This window comes from Dermacentor silvarum, chromosome 6, assembly GCF_013339745.2.
Source record: "Dermacentor silvarum isolate Dsil-2018 chromosome 6, BIME_Dsil_1.4, whole genome shotgun sequence".
Lineage (NCBI taxonomy): Eukaryota > Metazoa > Arthropoda > Arachnida > Ixodida > Ixodidae > Dermacentor > Dermacentor silvarum.
In genome coordinates this window covers 140,930,080-140,954,129 of record NC_051159.1, presented here as the reverse complement: position 1 = coordinate 140,954,129, position 24,050 = coordinate 140,930,080, and the positions used below count along the sequence as shown (strand labels likewise).

The 24,050-nt window shown below is 45.2% G+C and overlaps 1 protein-coding gene across 6 annotated transcripts in view; it reads right to left on the bottom strand.

The window, feature by feature from the left end:
• The window catches only part of LOC119456101 (signal transducer and activator of transcription 5A-like), a 139,572-nt gene that overhangs the window by 45,167 nt on the left and 70,355 nt on the right, over positions 1–24,050 (bottom strand). For 5 of the 6 annotated variants that reach the window (XM_037717700.2, XM_037717703.2, XM_037717699.2 and 2 more), the window contains exons 5-16: positions 22,730–22,881; positions 22,074–22,235; positions 21,511–21,645; positions 20,335–20,382; positions 16,927–17,014; positions 16,162–16,203; positions 13,998–14,078; positions 13,291–13,383; positions 8,198–8,372; positions 7,255–7,405; positions 5,858–5,997; positions 3,573–3,728 (exon numbers count right to left, since the gene is read on the bottom strand). In XM_037717700.2, coding sequence (XP_037573628.1) covers positions 3,573–3,728; positions 5,858–5,997; positions 7,255–7,405; positions 8,198–8,372; positions 13,291–13,383; positions 13,998–14,078; positions 16,162–16,203; positions 16,927–17,014; positions 20,335–20,382; positions 21,511–21,645; positions 22,074–22,235; positions 22,730–22,881 — 1,423 coding nt within the window. The remainder of the gene's footprint in view (positions 1–3,572; positions 3,729–5,857; positions 5,998–7,254; positions 7,406–8,197; positions 8,373–13,290; positions 13,384–13,997; positions 14,079–16,161; positions 16,204–16,926; positions 17,015–20,334; positions 20,383–21,510; positions 21,646–22,073; positions 22,236–22,729; positions 22,882–24,050) is intronic. The other variant, XM_037717701.2, reaches the window with a different exon arrangement.

Below are 24,050 nucleotides of genomic sequence, written 5' to 3'. Positions count from 1 at the left end.
CGAGAATACGCGAGAAGAACGGCTTCCTGTTGTCACAAATAGGCAACGCGGACCAAACACCTTTGACATTCGACAGTGCCTCGAAGCACTACCGTCAACGAAAAAGGTGCTCGTAGTGTCCTTGTAAAGACGTGTGGTGCGGAGAAGCAGCGATGCACCGTGATGCTCGCAGTGACGGCAGACGGGCGGAAGCTGCCGCCATATGTTATTCTAAAGCGGAAAACTATTCCGAAGGGAAAGTTTCCACGTGGGATCCACATCCGCGCTCAAGAGAAAGGGTGGATGACGGCGGAAATCATGGTAGACTGGATTAGAACGGTCTGGGGACGAAGAGCAGGAGCGCTTCTGCTTCCTTCACTGCTTGTGCTGGATAGCTTTCGAGGCCATCTCGTCGACAGTGTTCGTGTTGAACTTAAGGAGCGGCACACGGAACTTGTAGTGATCCCTGGGGGTCTAACGTCGCTGCTACAGCCTCTGGACGTATCACTGAACAAACCGTTCAAGGACAACGTTCGGAGGCTGTACGCAGAGTGGATGGCGGCGGGCGACCATGATTTCACGCCAAGCGGGCAAATCAGGAGACCGTCCGTGGAAGTCCTCTGCTCATGGATTGTCGAAGCGTGGAGTAGCATCTCCGACGAGGTGGTCGCCAACAGCTTCAAGAAGACAGGCATATCAAACGCGCTCGACGGAACGAAAGATAACCTTCTGTGGGACTGCGATGACACTGCCGGTTCTGACAAGGAATCGAGCGGCAACGACACTGACGCCAGTAATGCTTCAGACTCTGAATGAAAGTTAGGGGGTCAGTGAATGAAAAAAATTAAAGGGCAATATGCAATGCATGTAGTTCCTGCGTAATGTGTGCGTTTATTACAAAGGTAAGCCTTACTCTACTTTTATTTTTGGTTATGTTTATGATAGCTACCGTAAGAATTCTGATACGCGACTTGTTTGCGTTTTCGGTGCTCAAAATATTATTTTGCGGAAAATTTACCCCGCGTAATGATCGCACCCCGAAATTTGTGTCGATTAAAAAAAAAAAAAAGTGCGATCATTATGCGAGTAAATACGGTACCAAGACAATAAATGTAAATTTAAGCCGACGCAGATGGTCAAATGATTGCATTATAAGCCACTGCTTACAAATGCACTTCTCAATTCACGCGCAGCACAACCAAGAGCCACTGTCAAAGAAGCAGCGTCATGTTCTGCTGAAGTCCAAGGGCAATAAAATCCTATCGCGCCCAGCGCGCTGAATGCTTTAGGCACAAGCAAAAGCATGCAACGGTAAGCAGAGAAGGATGGTGGCTTGATGAGCATTGCCTTCCCGCGTGAGCAAGGGGAAAAGGGGAGAGGAATCAGATTGCCGCGCATCTCCCATGGCTGTGGCTTTCGCATGGCTGTCAGCACGGCTAAGTGCAGGCCGCACGCCCTGTTTTATAGATAATCTATGTGTGCAAAGAGTAAGCATGCCGAGATGGCATTGCATCACGTGCGCTGTCTTCCCGTGCGTCTACTACTGAAGGTTGCTTAATCTCGAGTTTTGGAGACGCAGTGAAGCAAGAAGCAGACAAACAATTTGCTTGAAGAATGTTTTTCAGAAAGTCCTGCAGCAAAACAGAGAGCACTGATTGTTTAAACTGAAACTCATAAAACGTTAAAAACTTCTGCATCTGGTCTATGTAAAAAAAAAAAAAAACAAGAAAGTATAACAAAATTACACTTCGCATATTTCTTATCAGTGTGGTTGCTTGTTAGTAGACAGACAGGCAGGCAGGCCGACAGACAGACAGAGACTTCATTTTTCTTGTTAGTAGCGAAAATAAAATTTCGTTCAACAGCAATGGGCAATGAGCAAGCACGCTGCTAGCTCTTGAGTGCATCAGGAGACTGATCAGACGAGCGCTCCATATCTGTCGTGGGTAGAGTTAGTTTGCTACATGCGTTCAATAGTTTGCGTGACACCACTTCGCGTGACACACAATAATGCACAGCTAGTGTTGGTAAGCACAATGCCCATATATTTTAGTTCAATGTGACAATGCACTGAAGAAACTGCATGGCTGGAAAAATATGCGAACAAAGCGGCTTCAGGTGAGTGCGGTGATGCAACGAAGGCAACATCTGCGATAGAGTCAGTTGCATGCATTTGAAAGTATGGCTGCAATAGAAGTTCACTGCGAAACAAATTAGGTGTCTGCTAACTGTAATGAACGATTTTTGGAAGCAATTGAATTATCACGAAGACTACAAAGTGTTTCGACAACTTTTGTGTTGTTGATGGGCTGTGCACGAGGCTACGCCTTTGCGCCCATGAAGTCGTTCGGATATCTCCCCTTCCGGGACCCTTACCAGAAAGGAGTTACTCCTTTGTCACGCATCACCTCGTGTGAACGCCTTTCCAGTAGATGTCCCTTAGTTCAAAGGACTTTGGAGTGCCTGTGTGTCACGGGTAATAATGTCATTGCCCTTGTCATCACAAGATGGCAGCAGAACATGTTTCCGTGTGGGACGGCAACAAGAACACGCCACTTTATGAAATTTTTAATCAAAGGAGAACTTTCTTTACATGCTAAGCTAAGAGGCAACAGAGCTGTGTCACGTTTTTAGCATTCCAAAGACTTGCATACGTCACTAGGAAAACTCCTCAATGTTGTTGCAACATTGACAACAGGGCAGAATGAAACAACGAAAAACTTGTTTACATAGAGCTGCTGTGTTTAAAGACGAAAAATAGGAGCTAAGCTAACACAAAAGGCAGGATAGCTTGCATGCTCCTCTCTTCTATGCAACTACGTATGCACATCGGCACAATTTTTCCAAACATGCAGTTTTGATTGGTTTACCTTGCAACAGTTTGCGTAACAGCTGCAAGGTCACTATATTCTATGTTGCGGACGCCACTAACCTGCATGTTATACTTCCACCTAGTGCGCAAGAATAGCCTTGAAAACACTACCAAGTGAATAAAAATGTCGCAGTTTCGCCCAAAGGGCGAAGCACTGCCAGCAATGGTAAGGTTTCATATTTTGCTTGAACTCTTCGGACAGTGTTCAATCTATACGCGGGTGTGAAATAATGCCTCGACATAACATGCAAGGCAACTGCTGCTGGGTAGAAGGAACAGTGCCCTGGCATAACGAGCATCACCAGTGGCGTTGCAGTACATCAAACCTCGATATTGCCAGAGATGAGGCCAATCGAAATGTGTCAGTGCCCAGTAAAATATTAAATAACTTTAGCTTGACATTTACTGTCTGTTCCGATCAGGCCAGTGCATACACACAGCAGCTCAGCAAGGAATGCTACTGTGCTCGTAGTGTGTATGCGCACAATGCTCATGCCAAGCAGCTGCCCTGGCTCCACCACCGAGTCAATTGAGAGGAGTGCTGCTATGTCCACTTCACCTCGTCATTCTTGCAGCCAAACACACTAACCCTCCACCATCTAACCCTCCCCACATGAGCCCTGCATCCACCAGTGCAAGCAGTATGGCACGACGGCAGTGCCAACAGCAGGAAAGCGCCTCAAACGTCTATATAAAACAGAAATCACACCCATCAACCTACCTGTGACGGGAGTGTAGTATTTCCCAAAAGCCTGGTCCTTGGGTATGTCAGGGTACATGAAGGTGAGCTGCTGGAGGTCGCTCACCCGGTCCGCCAGGCTTCGGATAGTGAAGTCTCGGCTAGTGAAGGGCTGGATCATTATCACCTCTTTCGTGTCTACACAAAAACAAGAAAGGAGAGGCAAGAATGTGAATGTACCCCTCACCACGGTAGCACAAAAATCCTTTGTATTTACAATCTTCTGAACCTGCTAACAGAGACAATACTAAGCAATTGAGTCTTAGTACAGATGCATGCTGGAATACTGCAAGATGTGCCCAGGTTCAGCAGGGCTGGTGGAAGCATTTTCTGATGCTGTAGTCAATTATAAAATGATTTTTTTTTTTGTAAGCCCTGTGCTGTACAGCTTTTTTTTTTTACAGTATATTTATATTGCCAAAATGTTTACGCCAAGGAATAAGCGGATCATGAGTAGTGACTGCAGTAAAATGGGGTGCACTTCGGTTCGCAAAATTTCATATGAGCTCCATAATGTCTACAACTTCAAGTATTTCACTATACAAATACACTGTACAGTAGAACCCCGCTGTTACGTTTCCGGGTGCTGCATTTTCCCGGCTGTTACATCGTTTTCAGCCGGTACTGGCACAGCTCCCATAGAACCCAATGCATTGGTAACCCCGCGGTTACATCGCAATTGTGGGACCGTTCCCACATCATACGTTGCGAACTGCCACCTCGCGCCGGCCCTGGTGGCCATTTTGACTTCTCATGTCACTTGGCTTGGTTGCTTGACGATGGCATTGGCAGCCCAAAGTGATGGGGGCGACACGACGTATTTTCGGTTTCCGCCAGCAAAAGTATGGCCCTTGAGATCCATATTTGCTATCTAAAGATAGTGTCTATGACACGTTGCGTGCCTAAAATTGGTTTTGGCTCATAGATGTTCCGTATAAAGTCCAAGGGCGATAACACAGTCACCGCGCGCCGTGCTGTATGTGCGAGTGAAAGCGTGTGAGGGGAGCCGACGACGGCATCTAAATCTTGCGCGCGAAAGAAAGAAAAGCAGGGAGGAAGCGCGCCTTCTTCCGTTGCGCTCGAGGCACCGGCGAGGGAGCGAGGGGGGAGGGATAGCAGGCAGCGTTGTGCTCTGGCATCAACTATGTACTGCGCGGCGGCGCATGGTCGCACGGGCCGTATCTTGAAAGCGATCTACATTGGGGGCAGAGTTTACGCAGTGTAGGTGCGTCGGCGGCTCGTACCTTTGTGCGTGCTGTGTGTTCTCGGCGCTAAGTTTGCATTGCAGTGATAGACAACAGCGCGAAGGTCACTTTGCTCGCTTCTGCAGCGGCGCTTAAATTCCTCACGCCAGCGTTTGACAGCGCGTGTCCACGCTCATCGAGTGTGATGTGTTCATGTTTGCCTGTGGACACTGACACCATGCTTGTTAATATAGTTAATAAGTGAATGTTTAAAAGTTTATACGGACGATAAAACTATTATTCTTACTTTGTATAGCTGTCTACTAATTTGCAATCGCAATCGATACTTCGGCTGTCGGGCGGAACTACAACTTTTTTTCAGACGTAAGAATTAAAATAGTATTGTGTGCAGTTCAACACTACTCCTATTTCTCAATTTTTCCTGTTTCCCGGCTCTTGCGTATCCCGGCTCTTATGTTTTTTTTTTACGGTCCCGTGAAAAACATATCAGCGGGGTTCTACTGTACTTTGGATCACAATGCAAAACTATCACTTTTGATGAGCACATTCTGTGATAGAAGCAGACATGGCGAAAGAAATTTGTGGACAAGCACATTTCCAGCAGGTACTGCTTTCACTTCCTATTGCAGTCAATAGCAGTAACAGAATAGACACCAGGAAAGCTGTGATTTCAAAGAATGCCACAATGGGGATGATGTTGCATTTGGCTGAGAGCATGGGGGTTTATTACATACCTCTGAGGTGCCTGTCAGGAGCAGCTGCACCAGCGCACAAAATCCGAAGCTTTCGCCATGAGTGTTATGCGCCATGAGTGTTATGATTCCACAGCATGTCCCCTCAACGCTCTATCATCACATTTCGGCATCTGCCCGAGTGCCGGCAAGCGGATGCCACCAGGGGTGCATCACCACAATAACACCAGCCATGCTGCGGCCATGCCTCCATCGCAATAACGATAACTTTGACCATGTGTGATCAATCCAAAATATAGCCCCCACCACAATATGGAAAGCCTTGCAAGTCGCAAGCACACAAACTAGCCACGCTACTTGTCGTGTATACCTTGCTGAGGATCCTCGTGCAGCCAGGCAATTGTGACGCCACCCAGCTCGGAGTCGCTGAAACGCAGCAGGAACGTCCCATTGCAGCCTTGCCGAAGCATATCCTCTGCCTGGCGTCGGCCAACAAAGCCCCACACCACACTGCCAGAGGATGAAGAGCCAAGAAAAATACAAAAATAAGAGAGAGACTGAGAAAACGTAACTTGAATGAGAACACACAGACAACCTTGTTCCACCAAATGTATGAAAGTAGAGTTTCTTGATATTACCAGTATATACTGATTTAGCGTTGCTCTTCAACATCCCTTAAATGTATCATGCTTCTGTAGATGTAAGCTCAGGAAATCAGACTTAACTCCGCCTGCTGATACCCTGTCCACCAAAAATGCAACTGGCTGGAAAAATAGTTTAAAAAATTGCAGATTAAGAACATAAAAAGAGAGAATACAATTCGAAGACACAGTGCAGTGCCTTCGAATTCATACTCTGATTTGGAAAGCTTGTGTTTTGAATACTTCCAGACAGAAGTGACATGTTTTGTACCTCAAGTTGCTACAGAAAATTGCTACATAAAAGACGTTTCAATTTTAAAATTCTAATTTTGGTTTGATCGCACTTGCTGGCAAGCAACCATGTGCTTCAGCTTTCACATTCTCAGGATTGTTGAGTACATTCCTGATGTCATCAAAGCTAATTTCTTTGCAAATGACAATCACAAGGCTGCTGGTACAATGATCGCATGCTGATGAATACCATGACTTCCTTAAATTAAGCAGAAATGTATCTGGAACACAGCAAACACATGATGCCCTGTTGCCAGTAGCATAGCACGCATATTAACATACCTTTTAAATGAGCTTTAGCAATGAAAGCAGCACACTGTTGTCACAAACTATGCAATAATTAGTTCTGTCGCCATCTTGTCATGACAACGGCGAAGATACTGGCTCAGACCGCTGGCTGTTGCATGTATTCCCAATGGTATTTTTGAAGCCGTTCAAAGACAGTGGATGTTTGCATTTTATTCATCCATTAACATCTTCTTAGTGTCAGGACTCGCACGAGTAACTCTCAAGTATAACTGTTTCTCTTTTGGGATGGTGGCAATCAGATTTGCTCCACGAAAATGTAGAAGCAAAATTGCACCCATCACATTTTTCATTGTGGCAGTAATTTTGATTTAAGTTCTATAGAACACTGACGGGGAATAACGAAAACTTCGTTGTGTGATAAATTTCATTAAATTCGCATTTGTTATGAATAGATTTGACTGTAGTTGAATCCATTCGAATACAGTTTCAGTGAGCATTCATGAAAACTGCTGGGATATGCTTTTCATTTTCTGTTTCCACTTCAGCTTGCACTGACAAGTGCGGTACTTTACAAAGTAGTACACACCTGTCATTCCATGGTGCCCGAAGGTGTTCACGGGTGACTTTCATGATAGCATAAAACCACTCCCAAAAAGTAAAGTTGCGTTCAGGTAGCGGCTCCTTGCAGAACTGAGACCAGCTAACAGGCATGTTGGTGAAATCCTGGATCTGTGGGTCTGAAATACATACAAAATGTCAATTAAACTCAGGCATTCACACTTTCAATGCAGAAGTGGCTCCATACTTCAAGGGATTCGCCAAGTGGTTACCCAGTGAACTGCTCAAAACACAAACACATGTCAAACACACAAGTCAGCAAGAACTTTTTCAATCAACATAGTCAAAGGCACCTATGGTTAATGTTAACTGTGTGAGGTACTTAAGCAAAGAAAATGCGCAGTCCCAATGTAATCACGCTGCACCCGTGTGCTATCACACTGCCACATTGCTATCACACGGCCTGGCAGAGGAATTCCACATTACAGCATAATACGACCTGTACCCAATTGACATTAATCATGCACTAGCATACTAGCCAAGTTCGGAGAAATTAAATCCAGGAGATTTTATGACCGGGGGGGGATCGATGCTATCAATTTTATGTGACTTGCCCCATAATCAACCACATCTACAGGAAACTAAGTTCCAGAATTGTAATGAGACTTTTTTTTTTCTTTGCTCTACTGTGCTAAGACGGCATGCAACACTGTGCCAAGATGCCAAGAATGCTGTTACCCATATATGCTGGTGCGTCCGTTGCTAGTCCTGCAAAACTTCACCAAACTGGTTATTTCCCCAAAGGTGAATAGCTGCAAATAACACCCCTCCCCTCAATCATAGTCTCGCAAAACTTCACCAAAGTGACTGTACCCCGAAAGTGAATAACTTCGACCCCCTCACCCTCGATCACAGTCTGGGGACAGCGACAGAAACAAAAAAAAAAACTAACACTTTGACACTGAACTCACTGCGGAAGATCTTTCCGGCCAGGTACCGCAGGTTGTCTTCAGAGAGGCCTCTCCCCGTGGCAGACTTAAACTTCATGCTGAGCACTTCACCCAGCTGGGGCCAGGGAACCTTGTCGGGCACCGCGAAAGGAACACGACCCTGGTTGTGGGGGGAGGATGAGGGACGACGCCTCTTCTATTGCCGCCAATCACCACAATCGCACAGACGCAGCACACAGCAACAGGGAAATTGCGATGCCACGGAATTCCCCGCCCCCCCCTCAGCACGGAGGGAGCAAGGGGAAGGGGGACCAGGGAAGAGCGGAGGAGGCAGCACGGACAGCCAAGGTGCAGTGGCGATGGCAGCAGCAGCGGCAGCGTCAGGAGAGCAAAGCGCGGTTGGGAGTGAGCCGAAGTGGGAGCGGTGGTCAGTAGGGGCCAAGGTGAGGGAAGAGCAGATGAAGCAAGGCAGGAAAAGGTTAGTACCACATCTACAAGGAAAGGCGAGGATGGGGCTATACAAAGCAGCAATGTATACAACAGTGCAGTTAAGTCACGCCAGGCAGTGGATGCAGGTGGCACATGTGCTCACAAGCTGGCTGGCCTCTGTCAACAGCACCAACACGATGCGCACAATTTCTCAATCAGCTGGAAGGATGAGGTTAGGAAATATTACTACACAGGCGGGAGAGCTTGATGCAGAAGAGGGGTTACTTAAGCATGTTATCCAGTGCTTTTACAAAGCCATTAACTTTCATTTGGCCGGTCTCTCGTGTGAACTTTCAAATATACAGTCGAATCTTGATAATTCAAACTCGAAGGGGCCCCAAAATTAGTTCAAATTAAAAGAAGAACTTATTCTTGAAGCATTTGTGCACCATAGCACGGATGTACGAACAGTGCAAGTCGTGAAATATCGCGGCGCGCAAGCACACAGCGAGCGAGGACCACGAAACTGCCCAGCCCGGCCAACGCTTGCTTCCTGATAACAGCAGGAAACAAAACTTCAGGAAACGGGCTATGCTGGCACCGGGCCGGCGGTAGCGACGGCGCCAACAGGGCGCGTGCGGAGACCGTCGAAGGCGAGAGAGAAGGGCAGCAGGGAAGCGGATACGGTCTCGGCAACTCTGCCGGTACAGTGGCAGTGGCGGCCCCCCTCGCCCTCCCTATGAACTCCTTCGTCACTCCCTCACCGTCGACTGTCTCCATGCGCGCCCGCCAGCCCAGCGCCAGCTTAGCCCGCTCCCTGAAGTTTTGTTTCCCGCCGTTATCGAGAAGTGAGCGTTGGCCGGCATGGTCAGGACTGGGCCTCCACCGCTGCTTCCCTCTCCACCCCAGCTGCAGCGTTCAAGGTTAATTACACTTGATGAGAAAATAGAGGAAGCATAACGGAGAAGGGTTCACGGCCATTTTCTCTCCGTGGCTGACATGTCGGCACATACTGGTGTGTTCTGACACGACGCAGAAATGGCGATTCAGCCATTTGAGAGAGAGTGAAATTTCCACCGCGATCTTTTTTTTTTTTAATTTTATTTTTCTTCACCCACGGCCTTGAGGGGTCTCTCCAAAGCTTTTGCTCTATGGCAGGGTCGGCGCAATGCTGGCCGCGTGATTTGGCACGCTGCTGAGAGCATTCTCAGAACACGGTATGTTCGAATTAACCGTCGCAAATGCTTGCGCGTTCGTGTTACTAGGCGTTTTCGCCCACTGGAATACACACAACTTTGACGGGACCATGGCGTCAGTTCAAATAAACCGGAAGTTCGAATTAGGAGTGTTCGAATTAACGAGATTCAACTGTATACTGTCTCAATACCAAATTTTTCAGTTGCAATAAAGAAAACCCTTGGTTACGTGTTCTTAAAGAGGCACCATAAGCCCAGTGTCTAAGCAAATGCCCAGCAAATAGTTGCATTAAGGAATCATGTTACGGCTCTTTGCAGCTCATGCAGTCCTTAGTAAAAAAGCATTAGCACCTCATCAGACATGAACCTAGCAAAGGGGGAGCATTCCTCTCACACTCTTGTAGTACAGAAGTTCGGAAGTTCACTGGTTTGCATGCAGAAAGGAACAAAGAACAAGTGCAGTGGCATTTGCCACAACAGTGTTTAACACGATCGATACACGAAGATCCTAAGCTGTGGCTTGGGAGGTCAAGAGTTCTTGTTATAATGGGCTCACATGGGCATTTGGACGGCCTTCGAAATGCTAGTCTATTGACTAAGTGGCCACATAAGTGGTGCTACACAGGCAGCTTCAATGACTGTCGTGAATAGTTAAGAGTCGACAGCACTGTGCTCAGCTCTATTGAAATTTCAAATGCCTTCAAATAAGACAGAGGGCATTTCATCAGATTAAAAATGCATTAATAAAATACATAACCCAGACTATTCATCAATTAATAATTCAGTTTCTTGCATTAGCGATGGGTAGCGGTTTCAAATCATAATAAAAACAGTGCCGCAAGCATTTCACTGTTGCTAGCGCACTCAAACAAAGCAGACCAACTTCTGTCAAGAATGTGCAAGTACAACAATCCGATAAAAAATGTAAAGTTTTTTCAGTTCAACGTTTTAAGTACCCAAGATAGGTGCTAATGTGCTTTTAGATATTCAGAGGACTTTACAGGGTTGTGTGACTATTGGGGATGCAGAATCATCACTGGCGACAGTGGCACCACAGGCGCTTGGCAGTGCAGCAGTGACAACCCTGAGTTTCGTAGAGCGTGAGAATGTCAAGGCTTTCGAGCCGTCAGTCGCCATCTGTGATTGTGTTGATAGTGACCGCAGTTTCATCTGCAACAGTTGCAGCAAACGGTAGTTCCGTTCTGACTCGGTCCGCACATCGACCTGCATGCCTTCCGAACCGCATGGTTGCTGTCCATGATCGCATCGCTAGCGACCACAATTTCGACTGCAGCATTTGCAGCAATCAGTAGTTTCATTTTGACTCAATGCAACGGTTGCGCACGCAATGTCACACAGCGGAAGCTGTTGACAATGAAGAGGCGCCACCTACATTGCAATGGACAGACAATGTGTTGATGACCAGCTCAGTGGCGAAAAAATAATCAGGATGTGTGCACAATTGAAAAGTGTGTCTCGGATAAAAACGTGTGCCATGGCCGCCGTGTGAAGGAAGCCACTAGGCCTTTACTGCTGCGAGCATTAATCACTCACAAGATCACGAAAATTGCAGCTTCCACGCTGCTTTTGTGCAAAATAGAAATGGGGTTTACTAATTAATTCAGTAAATAAAAGCATGCTGACGTAGTAAGCATTCATTTATTGGTTTCTTGACACCCTCGGTAATTCAACATTCGATTAATTTTGACATTTTCTACCGGTCCCATGAAGTCCAAATTAACGAGGTTTTATTGTAGCTATAACTTCTCACTTTATTAGTGAATGGTAGTACAGTTGTTGACCAGTGTTTTAGACACTGACGGGGCTACAAGAATGTTCGTAAAATCAAACTTCAAGGAAAAATTTTATTTAGCTACAGTGGAAAAAACTAAGAATATCGGTAGTGACGCTCAGTCTTGCCTAAAGAACGGGTACGGACCGCCTGAATAAGCCCACGGCATGAACCTGCACCGCTTTCAAGGAAGGTAGATTAAATTATTTTTAAAATACTGCATTTATTCGATTATAACGCGAGTTTTTTTCTTTCATAATTTTCGTTACCTGAACTCAATCCTTGCGTTACATTTGAATAACGGCAAAATTGACCATTTTAAAATAAGTATTCTTAATCCCGCGATTTTTAGCGTTACGTTGGCAACCTGTAACTTTACATCTCGATCCAATCCATGGACAAGTTGACCGAAGTCAGAACTTGTTTTTGGTTATCGACGCTGTTCTCGCTGTGCTTGTGACAGGTTACGGCGCTGTTATACCCTACGGCCTTTTGCGGTTCGACTCTGTTCATTCACAACGTTATGGCGATGCAGTCAGTAGGGGAATACTCGAATAGGGGGAAAACTCGAATAGGGGATAACTCAAAGCGCCTTGCAAGGCGCTCCGAGTTTTCCCCTAAGTGTGAAACAGACTGTACCAGCACCCTCGAAGTATACTGCCGACAGCTCTCTCTGCGCTGATTGCGAGCTTAGGACAACGCTAGAAACACTTGTCGGGGACGCTTTCGGTGCCGAGTCAGAAATTTCGCGACAGTGATCGCTCGAGAAGACCGCCCAAGGAAAGCTGTCTCCTCTTCAGATGATGATGAGTGAAGAGAACGTTTCCGAATTGCAATTCCTTGAATAAAGGTACCATTTCTTTTTCCGTTCATTTCGCGTTACATTAGCGGTCTTATTTTGTTTATTTCACGTGACTGGAAAGTTGCCCCTCGCGTTACAATCGCGGTCGCATTACATTCGTGTAAATACGGTATTGCACACCCGTTATCAGCCGCCTGCAGCTTACGTGCCAGCCTGCGTTAGCTGAGAACTTTTAATTTTTTTCCCCACGGACGGTACCAGAAGGGCGTCGTACGAGGCTGTTCGGCGTAAAATTTTGTCGTATAATCGAGGTTATTCATATATTATTTCTATGGGGGTTTTGCCGGGACCAAACCAATTCGTTATAAAATGTGGGTCGTCGCATAACTGGGGGACGTATAATCGAGGTTCCACTGTACGTTTTATTGTGCCAGCAGCAAGGAAAATTTATTCGAGGACAGTTGCTCATTGTTGTGCTTCAGTGAAATAACATGCACTTGAAATTCCACAATGGTTGATGTCGCAGACGTGTCTTGCACTTACAACCGACATGCATTGATTGTAGATGCAAGTGTCACATGCGACCTTGATGGCGCCAGCAGTTTAGGCTGCACTGCACAAATTACTTGCCATTACTGCACATTACTTGCCAATGAATGCGAGGGTACTGGTGACAACCTGAACGGCACCAACTTTGCTTAGGACTGCCATATTTGTGACCATGCGCATGCAGATCCGAATTTTTTGGTCGCCGTTATAAATGAGTTTTATAGAGAGTGTGACAGGTTCAAATGATCGAGCAGGTCCGAAAGATCGGTCAGCGACTGTGCCTGCCTGCACACATGCACACAAGCAATCTTCATACAGAAGGCATTCCTTTGATAGCACTACTCACCGGCTCGGCAAAAGCATTGTCCCAGGTGACTGTGGCCCAGGCATGTGGCTCCTGATTTCCGTGCACGATCACCACCACAGGTAGTGACAATGTCTGCAAATACACACAAGTGCATTATATTAGGAAAAGTCACAAATGGCTACAAAGTTGGAATGGCACCTTCAAAGATAAAATCATGAAATGTGTCAGCCTTTTAAGTCCTAGCAAAGTGCACTGAAACGCCCCGGCGAGAAACTATACATTGCTATGGAAAGAAAACTCGTTAAGTTTAAATGCAAAAGCACGCCGCTTTGGTTAATTCGATCCCCACTGATGCCCAGCAGTGGCAATCACAAAATGAAGAAAAGCAGGAAGCATTTCTGCCAATGACAATACTTAATTCTGGTTACTTACAGGGGCCCTGAACCACTTTTTATCGAAGTCGAGAAATGCATTTGAAGTTAAATTAGATTTAAATAGGACTTTGCCTCTTCACTTTCTCTTTTAATAATCAGACTTTTACTGTGAAATGAACAAGTGTAAATTGATTTCTTCTTAGTGTGCCCTTAGCAAGCATGCATGCGTGCGCGCGCGCGCACACACACACACACACACACACACACACACACACTGTGAAAAACAATTGTTAGCAGCTCAGTTGCCACACAATGCACAAAGGCTTGTGCGGCCGTCTTGAATTTCCACGCTGATGTACAGTGATAACTTACCCAAACTTGGAACACTAGCTCTCCACCTCCAACCTTGAACTGGGATTGGAACAGTAATGAGAATTTCTCATCCATAACAGACTGGAAAAGGAAAAAAAAGCCGGTGCAATGTAGTGAGACATGCTGCCTGAAAAAGCAAAATATGAATGCCCACGAACAACACGCCCTACAGTGGAAGCCAAATTAACAACTTCAAATTGCCATAATAAAAATGGTCATGGCTTGGATTCACCTTGTCTTGTTTCCTATTACAGTTGAAACCACTTATAACATTATTTGAGTGCCAAAAAAAAGAAATTTGATATGTGATAATCATAACGAAAGGAAGAAAGCAGACGGAAAAAAACATAGAAACATTTTATTTTTAATAAGACAACAAATAAAGGTACAGTCAAACCCATGTGTAGCATTATCAGTTGTAATACCAGGATGTAGCAATAAGCAGTTGCCACACTGTGGACTTTTGTGTGTTCTATGGTAAAATAAATACTTACTGCAATGTTCCCATGCCACATGATTGGCTTTAAAAATTAAATCCAGCTACTGGATGTCTGTGCCACAAAGATAAAGGAACGTGAAATCCAGGAAAAAATTTTTTAAATGCGGACTGCTGCACCTGCCTCGTGCCGCACACCCTGCACAGTATGCCTTCGTCACATCACTCTACGATTCACTGTCCTAGCGCGCCTCTCTTCCACACCTCCAATACACGAATTGACTGCACTGACATTGGAGAAGTGGAAGGGAGAGGGGAGAGAGAGGTGTGCCAGGCATGGGAGCATTGTAGTAAATGGTTTATTTTACCATAGAACACACACAAAAGTTCACGGTACAGCGGCTGCTTATTGTTATAAACCACTCACTGTTATATCCAACATATTTTTGAAACCAGTATTGTCAGAAGTTGCTTTGACTGTACTGCATGGGCGATCAAACGATATCAAACAGACTACAGACTGATTGATTTATTAATCAATACAGTAAAACCTCGCTGTACCTTGACCCTCGTTGATGCATGAAATTAAGATAACTTGGACATGGCTTCTGTTCTCAGAAGGCAGGTGCCTTATTCAAATGCATCAAACTCTCGTTAATTCAGACGTATTTGGTATTCAGGCGCATGTGCCGTGACAAACCTAGCAGAATACCGTATGTATTCAAATATAAGGTGACGTTTTTCCCAGAATTTGTAGCCTAGAAGTCACTCCCCTGTCTCCCAAATTCACTCCCAAATTTTGCCTTTAGGTGTGGCTTCACGGCAGCTCTAGTTTCTCCTTACAATGAGGCTTTACGGCAGCGCGCACCGCGGTGCCGTGAAGCCGCACCCTAAAGACAAAATTTGCATAAAACCCACACTTCACATGTTGAAGCTCTCTTTCACCCCTATTTCATGGTCACCAATTTGCATTTTGGCTGTGCTAGTAATTCAGCGTTTCAGACGATCGCCAACCAGTCTCGATAATCCGTCAGCTACTCCGTATCGCCTTATATTGGTGTGCATACTCAAGTGCTTTTTTTGGGTCCCCCCAATGGCACCCTCTCCTTATAATCATGACCGCCTTATAATCGAATAAATATGGTATTGAGTACAAGAGGAGATTCTACTGCAGCCAACGCACTCGTACTAAACTCCCTGTCTATATGCCATGGGTGATTAGTGCTGGCTGGCTCTCTGGTGACAAAACAAATGGGCGGCGCACGCAGTAGTGACACACACATCCATTTAAACACGTGTTTTGCCACTGTCATGCTGCGAAGCAAGTCACATGGCCTTTGCCGGTGCAAGTACTCTTCAAGCACTCTGCCATGAGACAATAATTCTAGTTCCCGTGCAGGTCTTTTGAAAAATATAAATAATGGCGAGAACAGATATTCTCGGTACAGTTAGCGCTTGTCCGTGTCTGTGATTCGTCCCTGTGTTTGCTCTTGCGCTGTGTATTACCAACAGAAAGGCCATGAGCATTAATTTTCTCGGCCCATTCAACAATTCAGACATTCCACCTGCCCGCAAAATCTGGGTTAACGAGACTTTACTGTTTGCTAAAGCTCTAACCTTACACCCACCATATGAATAAAACTATTTTTTTTCCCTAAAGTTTCTACAACTACATGCCACAAAATGCTTTGAATGCAATAGGCAAAATAACACGTCTTAGGTGCTTACCTCAGTGCCTTTTTTCTCTGCTCGCTTGATTTTCCTCAATTGCTAGGAAATGAGAAAAAAAAAAAGAGCAAGACAAATTAGTTACATTGAAGAAAAAGCCAGTTCTCGTTATACAAGTTTCTTTCATTTCTAAGTTTGAAGCCACTAGTGGATTCAAACTTATTGTATAACATACTGTATAACATACTGTAGAACACATTGTAGTCACAAAAATTTGAACTACAGAGGCAAATTCGAGAGCACTGAATACTGGAAGTAAGCGATCATCAGTCTTGAAAAGCGTGTCATGACACGGTTTTTAGCCGGCTCCCTAAAGTCAGTTTCACCACAATACAGCCGTGTTATGCGGTGAAGCATATTAAGAGTGAAAAGAGGCTATTGTTGCAGAACATTGTATGTGTCCCTTAATTGTACACATGCCCAGAGCTGTTTTGGACCTTGCTGTGGAGATTTGCGGCCTTCCTCAATGTTTTTTTTTTTTTTTTTCCTCGTGCTTCTTCGAAAAATTTATCAATGGGGTTCTATTGTACATAGCCTTTGAGTGAGTATGAGTGAGCATCAGCTTATTATGCTGACCTATGGATAATGCATCATGTACTTGGCATAGCTATTTGTCATAAAGCAATACACAGGCTATGAAACATGCCGTAATGGAAGTCTCTGGTTAATTCTGACCCTCTGGGGTCCTAATCAAGAGTGATTCTGCAACCACTGTGGTCCAGAACTAAACCTCATGCTTGGCAGTGGAATGCTTTATCTACATACCATGTTCCTAAAGCTGACACTCAGTTGCCTTGTAGCCTGGTGGTATTCCATGGTCCCCGTGTTATTCAGGATGTCTCCACTTGCCTCTCTAAAGGTGCACACACAAAAAAAGAGCACATAAATGTCACAATATGAGGATGAAGAGAGGAAAAATTGTACATGGTTAGTGCAATTACAGTCGAATCTTGCTATAATCATGTCACATCCGATATGAAGATACCTTTGTTATATAGAATATTTGTCATAAGTGCACAAAGAAATATAATTCAAAAATTTTGCTATTGGGTCTCCATGAAAAAAAAATTCAAGTGCAAGTTGACGTTCCAGAGATACCAGTCAGATAACGGACAAGAGTTGCTGCAGTATCTGCACTACACAAAGCTGCATGCATTCATTTAATACCCTTGAGAGAAAGAAAGGAAAAAGAAGGAAAAGCAAGGGGCTTTTCAATTTTGAAGGCCTATTGGCAGCTTGCCTTACCATTACATGGCACATCAGCAATGTACCGTAACACCTGAATAATTCTACCTCTGTTCATTAAAAAATTTGGCTAATTCCTAGAATTTGTGCAGTCCCATAATTTACAATGCCAATTGTACCAGCTAATGTGAAAACCCGTGCGCATCCATCCGGAAATTCGCAGTTTCCGGTTGTGGCCTCCAAGACTGGCATGTTGAGACACGCTTCTGGCTTCGCATATCTCGGAGAGTGTCATAAATATGGCAGCCATCATGTGCTTTAGGCTCCTGCAATTGCTTTTATTTAGTATTGTTGATTGCTTCTGGCACATGCAGTACATAAATGCATGGCCTTCAAGATCGTATTCAAGAGAGCTGTTGCTGGGACTGCGATTCGGATGCAAGTGTTTCCGCGATGTGATAGCTGATAATCTGTACAGCTGTGTCAAGTGCCTACGTTGAGTGGCGGTGCATGTTAATTTTATACATTTTCGTCTGCTACAAAGAAGCGAGTCGCAGCAGCAGCATCATCATGATTTGCTTTTCAGTTTATTTTTTTCCCCTCTTGTAAACAGCAGCTGCTTTGGAACTTTGGAGCGCGCGCGTTCAGAAACTATCACCTGGCGGGAAAAAAGCAAACTGCTTAGAAAACAAAAATATAGTTCTTCACGTCCGATAGTGCAGTGTGTCCGTGAGTGGCGCGGAAGGTCGCGAAAGTGGCATTTCAAACCATCAATAGAGGGCTAATATTGCCCAATAGGCGTGGTATGCAAAGAGATAATTTGAAGATTTTCATCGGTCCAGTGGACTACGAATTTATATGAGGTTTTATTTTCGTTTTGCATAGTTGTTAAATACAGTTTTAATTAGAATATAACGTGAGGTCTTTTCCCACAATTCTTAGCCCTTAAGTCACCCCACCCTTCGGCGCTATTTACAAACTTTGCTGTTAAAGGCTCATTCACACTGGCGACTGGCAGTGGTCACGCGACCAAATTGGTTGCAAAGCGACCAGTCGCAAATGGACGCTTTGTTCAAAAAGAGACCATTTTGGGTCAGTCGCTCGCTGCTACATTTTTCAGTCGCGCGACCGTGGTCGCAAAGCTGCTCAACCAATCAGCGCCGCGCCGAAAGTGATCGATGTTATGTGTTTTTATCCGGCATCCTCCATGCCAAATGCAATGTCCACACCGCCATATGCAGACTCCAGCTTGCAGCAACGTGTCGAATGTACGCGGTCGCATTTGCTGGAAGCTAAACAGTTGGAAAAGAAAGCGCAACACAAACCATTTTTCCAGCAGCTGATGTTTGACGAGCACGCCACCCAAAGGTGAACAGCGGGTGAACAGCTTCACTTTAATGTTATGCACCGAATCTCACCTCAATGCTAACTAGAAGTTACAAGTTACTCTCGATAATACTCGTCATGCGCACAAAGTTCGGGCAGGAGGCGGATTGCGTGGCCGGCCACTTTAATTAAGTGAGCGGAAGCAGGGGCGCACCCACCAGCGTCGCGTTTTTTTCGGAGGCTTCCGCACTGCCACAGCTGACACCACGGCAGAGCACATCAGCACAGGGACGACATTTTCCTGTTCGCTCGAATCAAAATCTATGGCTGTTGCCGGAATGCGAACTGCGTAGATTCCTAGAGTTCTCGCTGAGAACGATAATCTCCGGGATTACGACTTGCTGGTTACGCTCAGCCGGGCTTGCCGGTGTGAACATCAGTCGCCTTCGGTCGTTTTTTGGTCGCGAGTCGCAAATGGTCGCGCGACCTCCTCAAGTCGCCGGTGTGAATGAGCCATAAGTGTGGCTTCACAGCAGCATGAACTTAGCCATATAGTGTGGCCTGACGGCAGTGCGCGCCGCAGTGCCCTGAAGCCTAGAAGACGAAATTCATGCTGCCGTGAAGCCACACCGAAAGGCAAAATTTGCACACAACCCGCACTCCCCATGTTGAAGCTCCCTTCCCGCCTATTTCATGGTCGCCATTTTGTGTTTTGGCAGATTCAGTATTACAGGCAATCCCGCCGAGTCCGAATAATTCTTCGGCTACTCTATGTCGCCTTATATTAGAATGCATATTTAATTTTTTTTTCTTGGATCCCCGAAGTACAACCTTGCCTTATAATCGTTACCACCACATAATCCAATAAATATATTATACAACTTTGCTATTGGTGTACCACATGAGATCGGCATGGCGGCCTGCTGACTGTGAGCCAGCCTAGCCAAGACGCATAAGCACACCCTTAATATGCCATTTAAGTTGTTCTTGTCAGTATTTGACATTTTTCGTATCCCGATGCATACTTTGTGCTGCAAGTAAACAAACATTTGCTTCTCTGTAACTGAGATTGTCTTGGATTGTGCATTTCCAGTTTTGTTTTAGCAGTAAACAGCACGGTGAGTTATCCCTGGGTCAGCTGAAGCTAATGCAAAACCCACAGTCAACCACCAAAGGACAGCGAAAGCTTTTCTCCGGCGCCTTCAAACAGAGGTGCCACAAGCTGTGAGCGCGGAGAGCAAGAGAATGTGGGAGTCGGCGAAGTTGGTAGACGGAAGTGGTGAGGCATTAGCGGTACAGTGTGGGCATGGCCACTGACTTGACACTCAGGTCGAGTGATGCCAGGTGGTAATCATCACATTACACAACTTAGTCTCAGTGTCGCATGCTGCCAGGTCACTGCCTAAACGGCAAGAAATTACTAGTAAACCTTCATTATGCACTTAATAAAAGGTTTGTTATATCTATTTAAAAGAAAATATTGTTTCATTAAAACATGATTTCAGATGAATCAATTTCTATGGAGATTTCAAACAGAATTGCAATTACTTCGTTATAATCATTAGTTTGTTTACAATCTGTTATGTCATAACAAGGTTCGACTGAATTGCAATACTATTTCACCTAACAAGCAGCATGCGTAGTGTCAATACGTAAGCTTACCCAACACCGACTTTGTCACTCTTCAGCAGGGAATTGGCCTGTCCCTCACTGGAAGTATGCCATTGAAAAATTGGGAAACAATGCCAACAGTGTGAGGGCAAGGTGTCAAAACAATACAGAGCGACAACAAATGCTCAGTGATGTTAATTTTTGATCTTCTTTACTTATAATTTAAGCAATCAGTGAAACCGGTTGTTTAAACAATAACCGGTAGAAAACCGACTATTGAACAAAAAGCTTTATATGAAAGACCACCAATGCAGTACCTCGACGCTACTATTAACAGTACCACCGTGTTTTTGCAACAATGGCCCATTGCTATAACAAGTTGCTGTACTATATCACTTTATTGATATTGCAACATTATGTGTAGCTTAAAGTCTTATAGGAAAACAGCTTCCTCTCTTGATGGTAGCGCCTTGCTTCTGCTTTGAGTGACCATCAGTTTTTTTCCAAACTGACTTTCAACAACAAACATATGTGGCATATTGTTTACAAGATAGATGCATACATTCACTTTCACTAAAACTGCTTTTGGGTTGCATTTTAATTGCTGCTCCTCTAAAGGGCTCTCTGTAATCACATTTACTATGACAATACTGCTGACATGTAATACCAAAGATAGAACCAAGCATTGTGGTAGGAGTACTACCAGCATAAAAGAAAAATGCTTCCGTTAAAATTCTTTATTGTTATCATTACTTCTCTACAGCTACTGAAAGTGCATTTGAACATTCACCAAACAGTTACTAATCAAAGCAACAATGTATATGTGGGCTGTGCATGGTGGTGCAACCTGGATCTATGTACAGACAACAAAAGCTAAAAGAACTCGTAGCAGCCACTACTGTAAAATCCCAAGTGTTGCACAAATACACAGTGGTGCACTAAATCGAACCCTTATGTATTTGTAGTAAACCTGCTGATGAACACGATAACCTTACAATCAACCTGTGAACCTTGAGACACTTTTGCACTTGTGCACCAACCTGGATGGCTTGTTTTAGCAACATTCAATACCTACTACACTATTCCAAGCGAATTTTCACCAACCCAGGTGGCTAACTTCAAAACTCCTGTATAACACCCAATGTCCTCCATCATCTTGCACCAGGAGGAAGAGCCCATTACAGTCACTGCCCTTATATGAAAGCCAGAAACAAAAAGCACGCTCACCTGATAATGGATACCTTGACCTGAGGAGGTGTCATGTGGACGTTTAACTTGCCCCCAACCAGAAGACGAACTGTGGCTGTGAACCTAGTGTTGGTCTTCATAACCTGTGGAGGCTGCTTCTCAATGATGAAAGTGCTGTAAATGGCACAAAAACCAACTTCAAGGACTATTCTCAGCACCAACGAGTGCTGCTCCTTCACCTAAAACAGCACTTCCAAAACGTATGTTTCCTATTACTATGGAACCATTCAGAAATTGTTCCTAGCATAACTTCCTTCTCTTTCACCAAAGCTCTGGCATTGTAGGTGGCAACAGCCAACTGTGTCCTATAATTAAATGAACCACTAGGTTGATATTTCAACCATGCTTGCAACTGCAATCTATTTATTGTAGCTGATTTCGACCTATCTAAAAATTTATGGGGCACCCCCTGCTGACACTCAAAAACCCCTCCTCTAACGTACAGATGCAATACAGCTTCCAAACGCTGAAGACTTGCCAGGACCTAAATTTTTACCTTTCCAACTCGCTGCAGACATTGAAATGTGCTCTGCCATGCTCACCTGGTGACGAGAGAGGAAAGCAGGTTGGTGACTTGGGCATTCAGGGCGGTGAAGCGTTCACCAATGGCCGAAGCTCCTCCTATGGGCACCTGCACTGCCAGGTGCTCAACCCTCTTGATCTGCTGCCGGTTCTGCCAGATAAGCTCTGCCAGGGCTTCACACCTGCATAAAGGAATACAGGATTAAATGGATGAATGACGGATTTGAAAAGGTCTAACGTTCCAGTGCTGCATGCAGTGTACACGATGTGGAGGGGCTTTGAATATGCTTAGACCCCCCAGCGTTCTACAATGTGCTGCAAATGCTGGTACACAATTGTTTCTGCATTCCAAATTGTTCAGAATGCAGCCACCACACAAGCAATCAGACATGTAACCTCATGCTCAGCAACAGAATACTCAGCATCCACTAAGAGAAGAACTAGAGAAAGAACACTTCTATGGGTGCTGGCGACTGCCACCGAAAGGGGCACTACGCCTGCCTACTCTTTAGGAAGAACGAGTCGACAATAACAAAACAACAGATAAAAATAACAATAATAATAAAAGTAAAATGAGAAAGACTATGGCATGGCAGGAACAGCAAAAGTATAAACGTAAAGATAGCTGAAAGAAGGCATGACATCTATAGCACTGAAGAAAGGAAGCAGCACCTACCACTCTTGTATTTGGTCAAGGTTGTTTTCAAAACTAACGCCATTCCCACCAAGTTGCTGGGCACGCTTCCACTTTATGAGCTCATCGTCCAGCACTTGCGTCTGTAGCGTGGACAGCTGCATTGCTGTATCCTGCTGTTTGTCTGCGAAGGCCTGCGAACACAAAACCACACACAAGAATAAGTCCCACAAGTCACTTATTACGTTGCACACCACATCAAAATACAGTAGAGCCTCGTTGATACGATCCCATTACGTATGATTTCCTGTTGCCAATGTTCACGATCGAGGACATCAAAAATTACCCAGTAGCGTTACAATTCTTTTTTACGAGTTTAGAAGTTACCGGAAAACACCATCTTTCGGCACCAACGTTAAGTACATCGCCAAACTCAGATCGTTTGATATGTTGGATGTGTCATCGAGCGAGATGTGTTCATTTTTACCTGTGCGTGCGTGACACCGTGCTCGGTAATCTAGTTAGCGAATGTTTACAAGCTTATACGGCCAATGAAACCACTATCCTCAGTTCGTATAGCTGTCTATTAATCTGCTATCGCAATCGATGCTTCGCTTTTCGGGCGAAACTGCGAGATTTTTTCTGTCTACTTTCCGCCTCGGCAATCATATGTGCCTTCTCCTCGAGAGAGAGAAATATACGCTCCTTCGTTGGCTTGGCCATTTCGACCGGACACAGACCACAGAAAACGGCAACGATTGCGGTGATCCCCTGCAGTCTCGCGCAGGCGCGTGACGACCACGCGTGGCAATGGGTTGCAGTCGCTTAAAGGGATACGGACACAAAAGTTGTACTGTTGAAAATGACGAATACAACAAACTGTTTTGAAAAACAGAACAAGAAACATTTTTTTTTTTTTGCAATTTTCTGTTACACCTTGCCTCCAAGCGGCCGCCGGCAGAAGCTGAAATTTGACGTCATAACACCCACCCGAGTGTGCGCGCGCGGCCAAGGTCGGCCACAGCTGTCGCAGTGTTTCCGGGGGGTGTCGGTCGCTTGCAGCGTTTGTTTAACCCCTTTCGGCGATCTTCGCACGTGGTCTGCCTGAAACATTATCCCCGTCGTCGCTCCACACAGGTGGTGCGTCTTACATGAGCCTTCCCGCGGTCGTCGCTTGGTATTGACGCATTCGTCGCGGTGGAAGGAAATGCCTAGACATTGCTGTTATAACGGCATCGTCGGTCGTGACACGCCGTCACACACGTTTCCCAGAGACGAGAAGGTGCGTAAACTTTGGATACCTGCCTGTCAGCCATCACGCCCAGCCTGGAGACCTCTAAAAAGTTACTTCATTTGCGCGGAC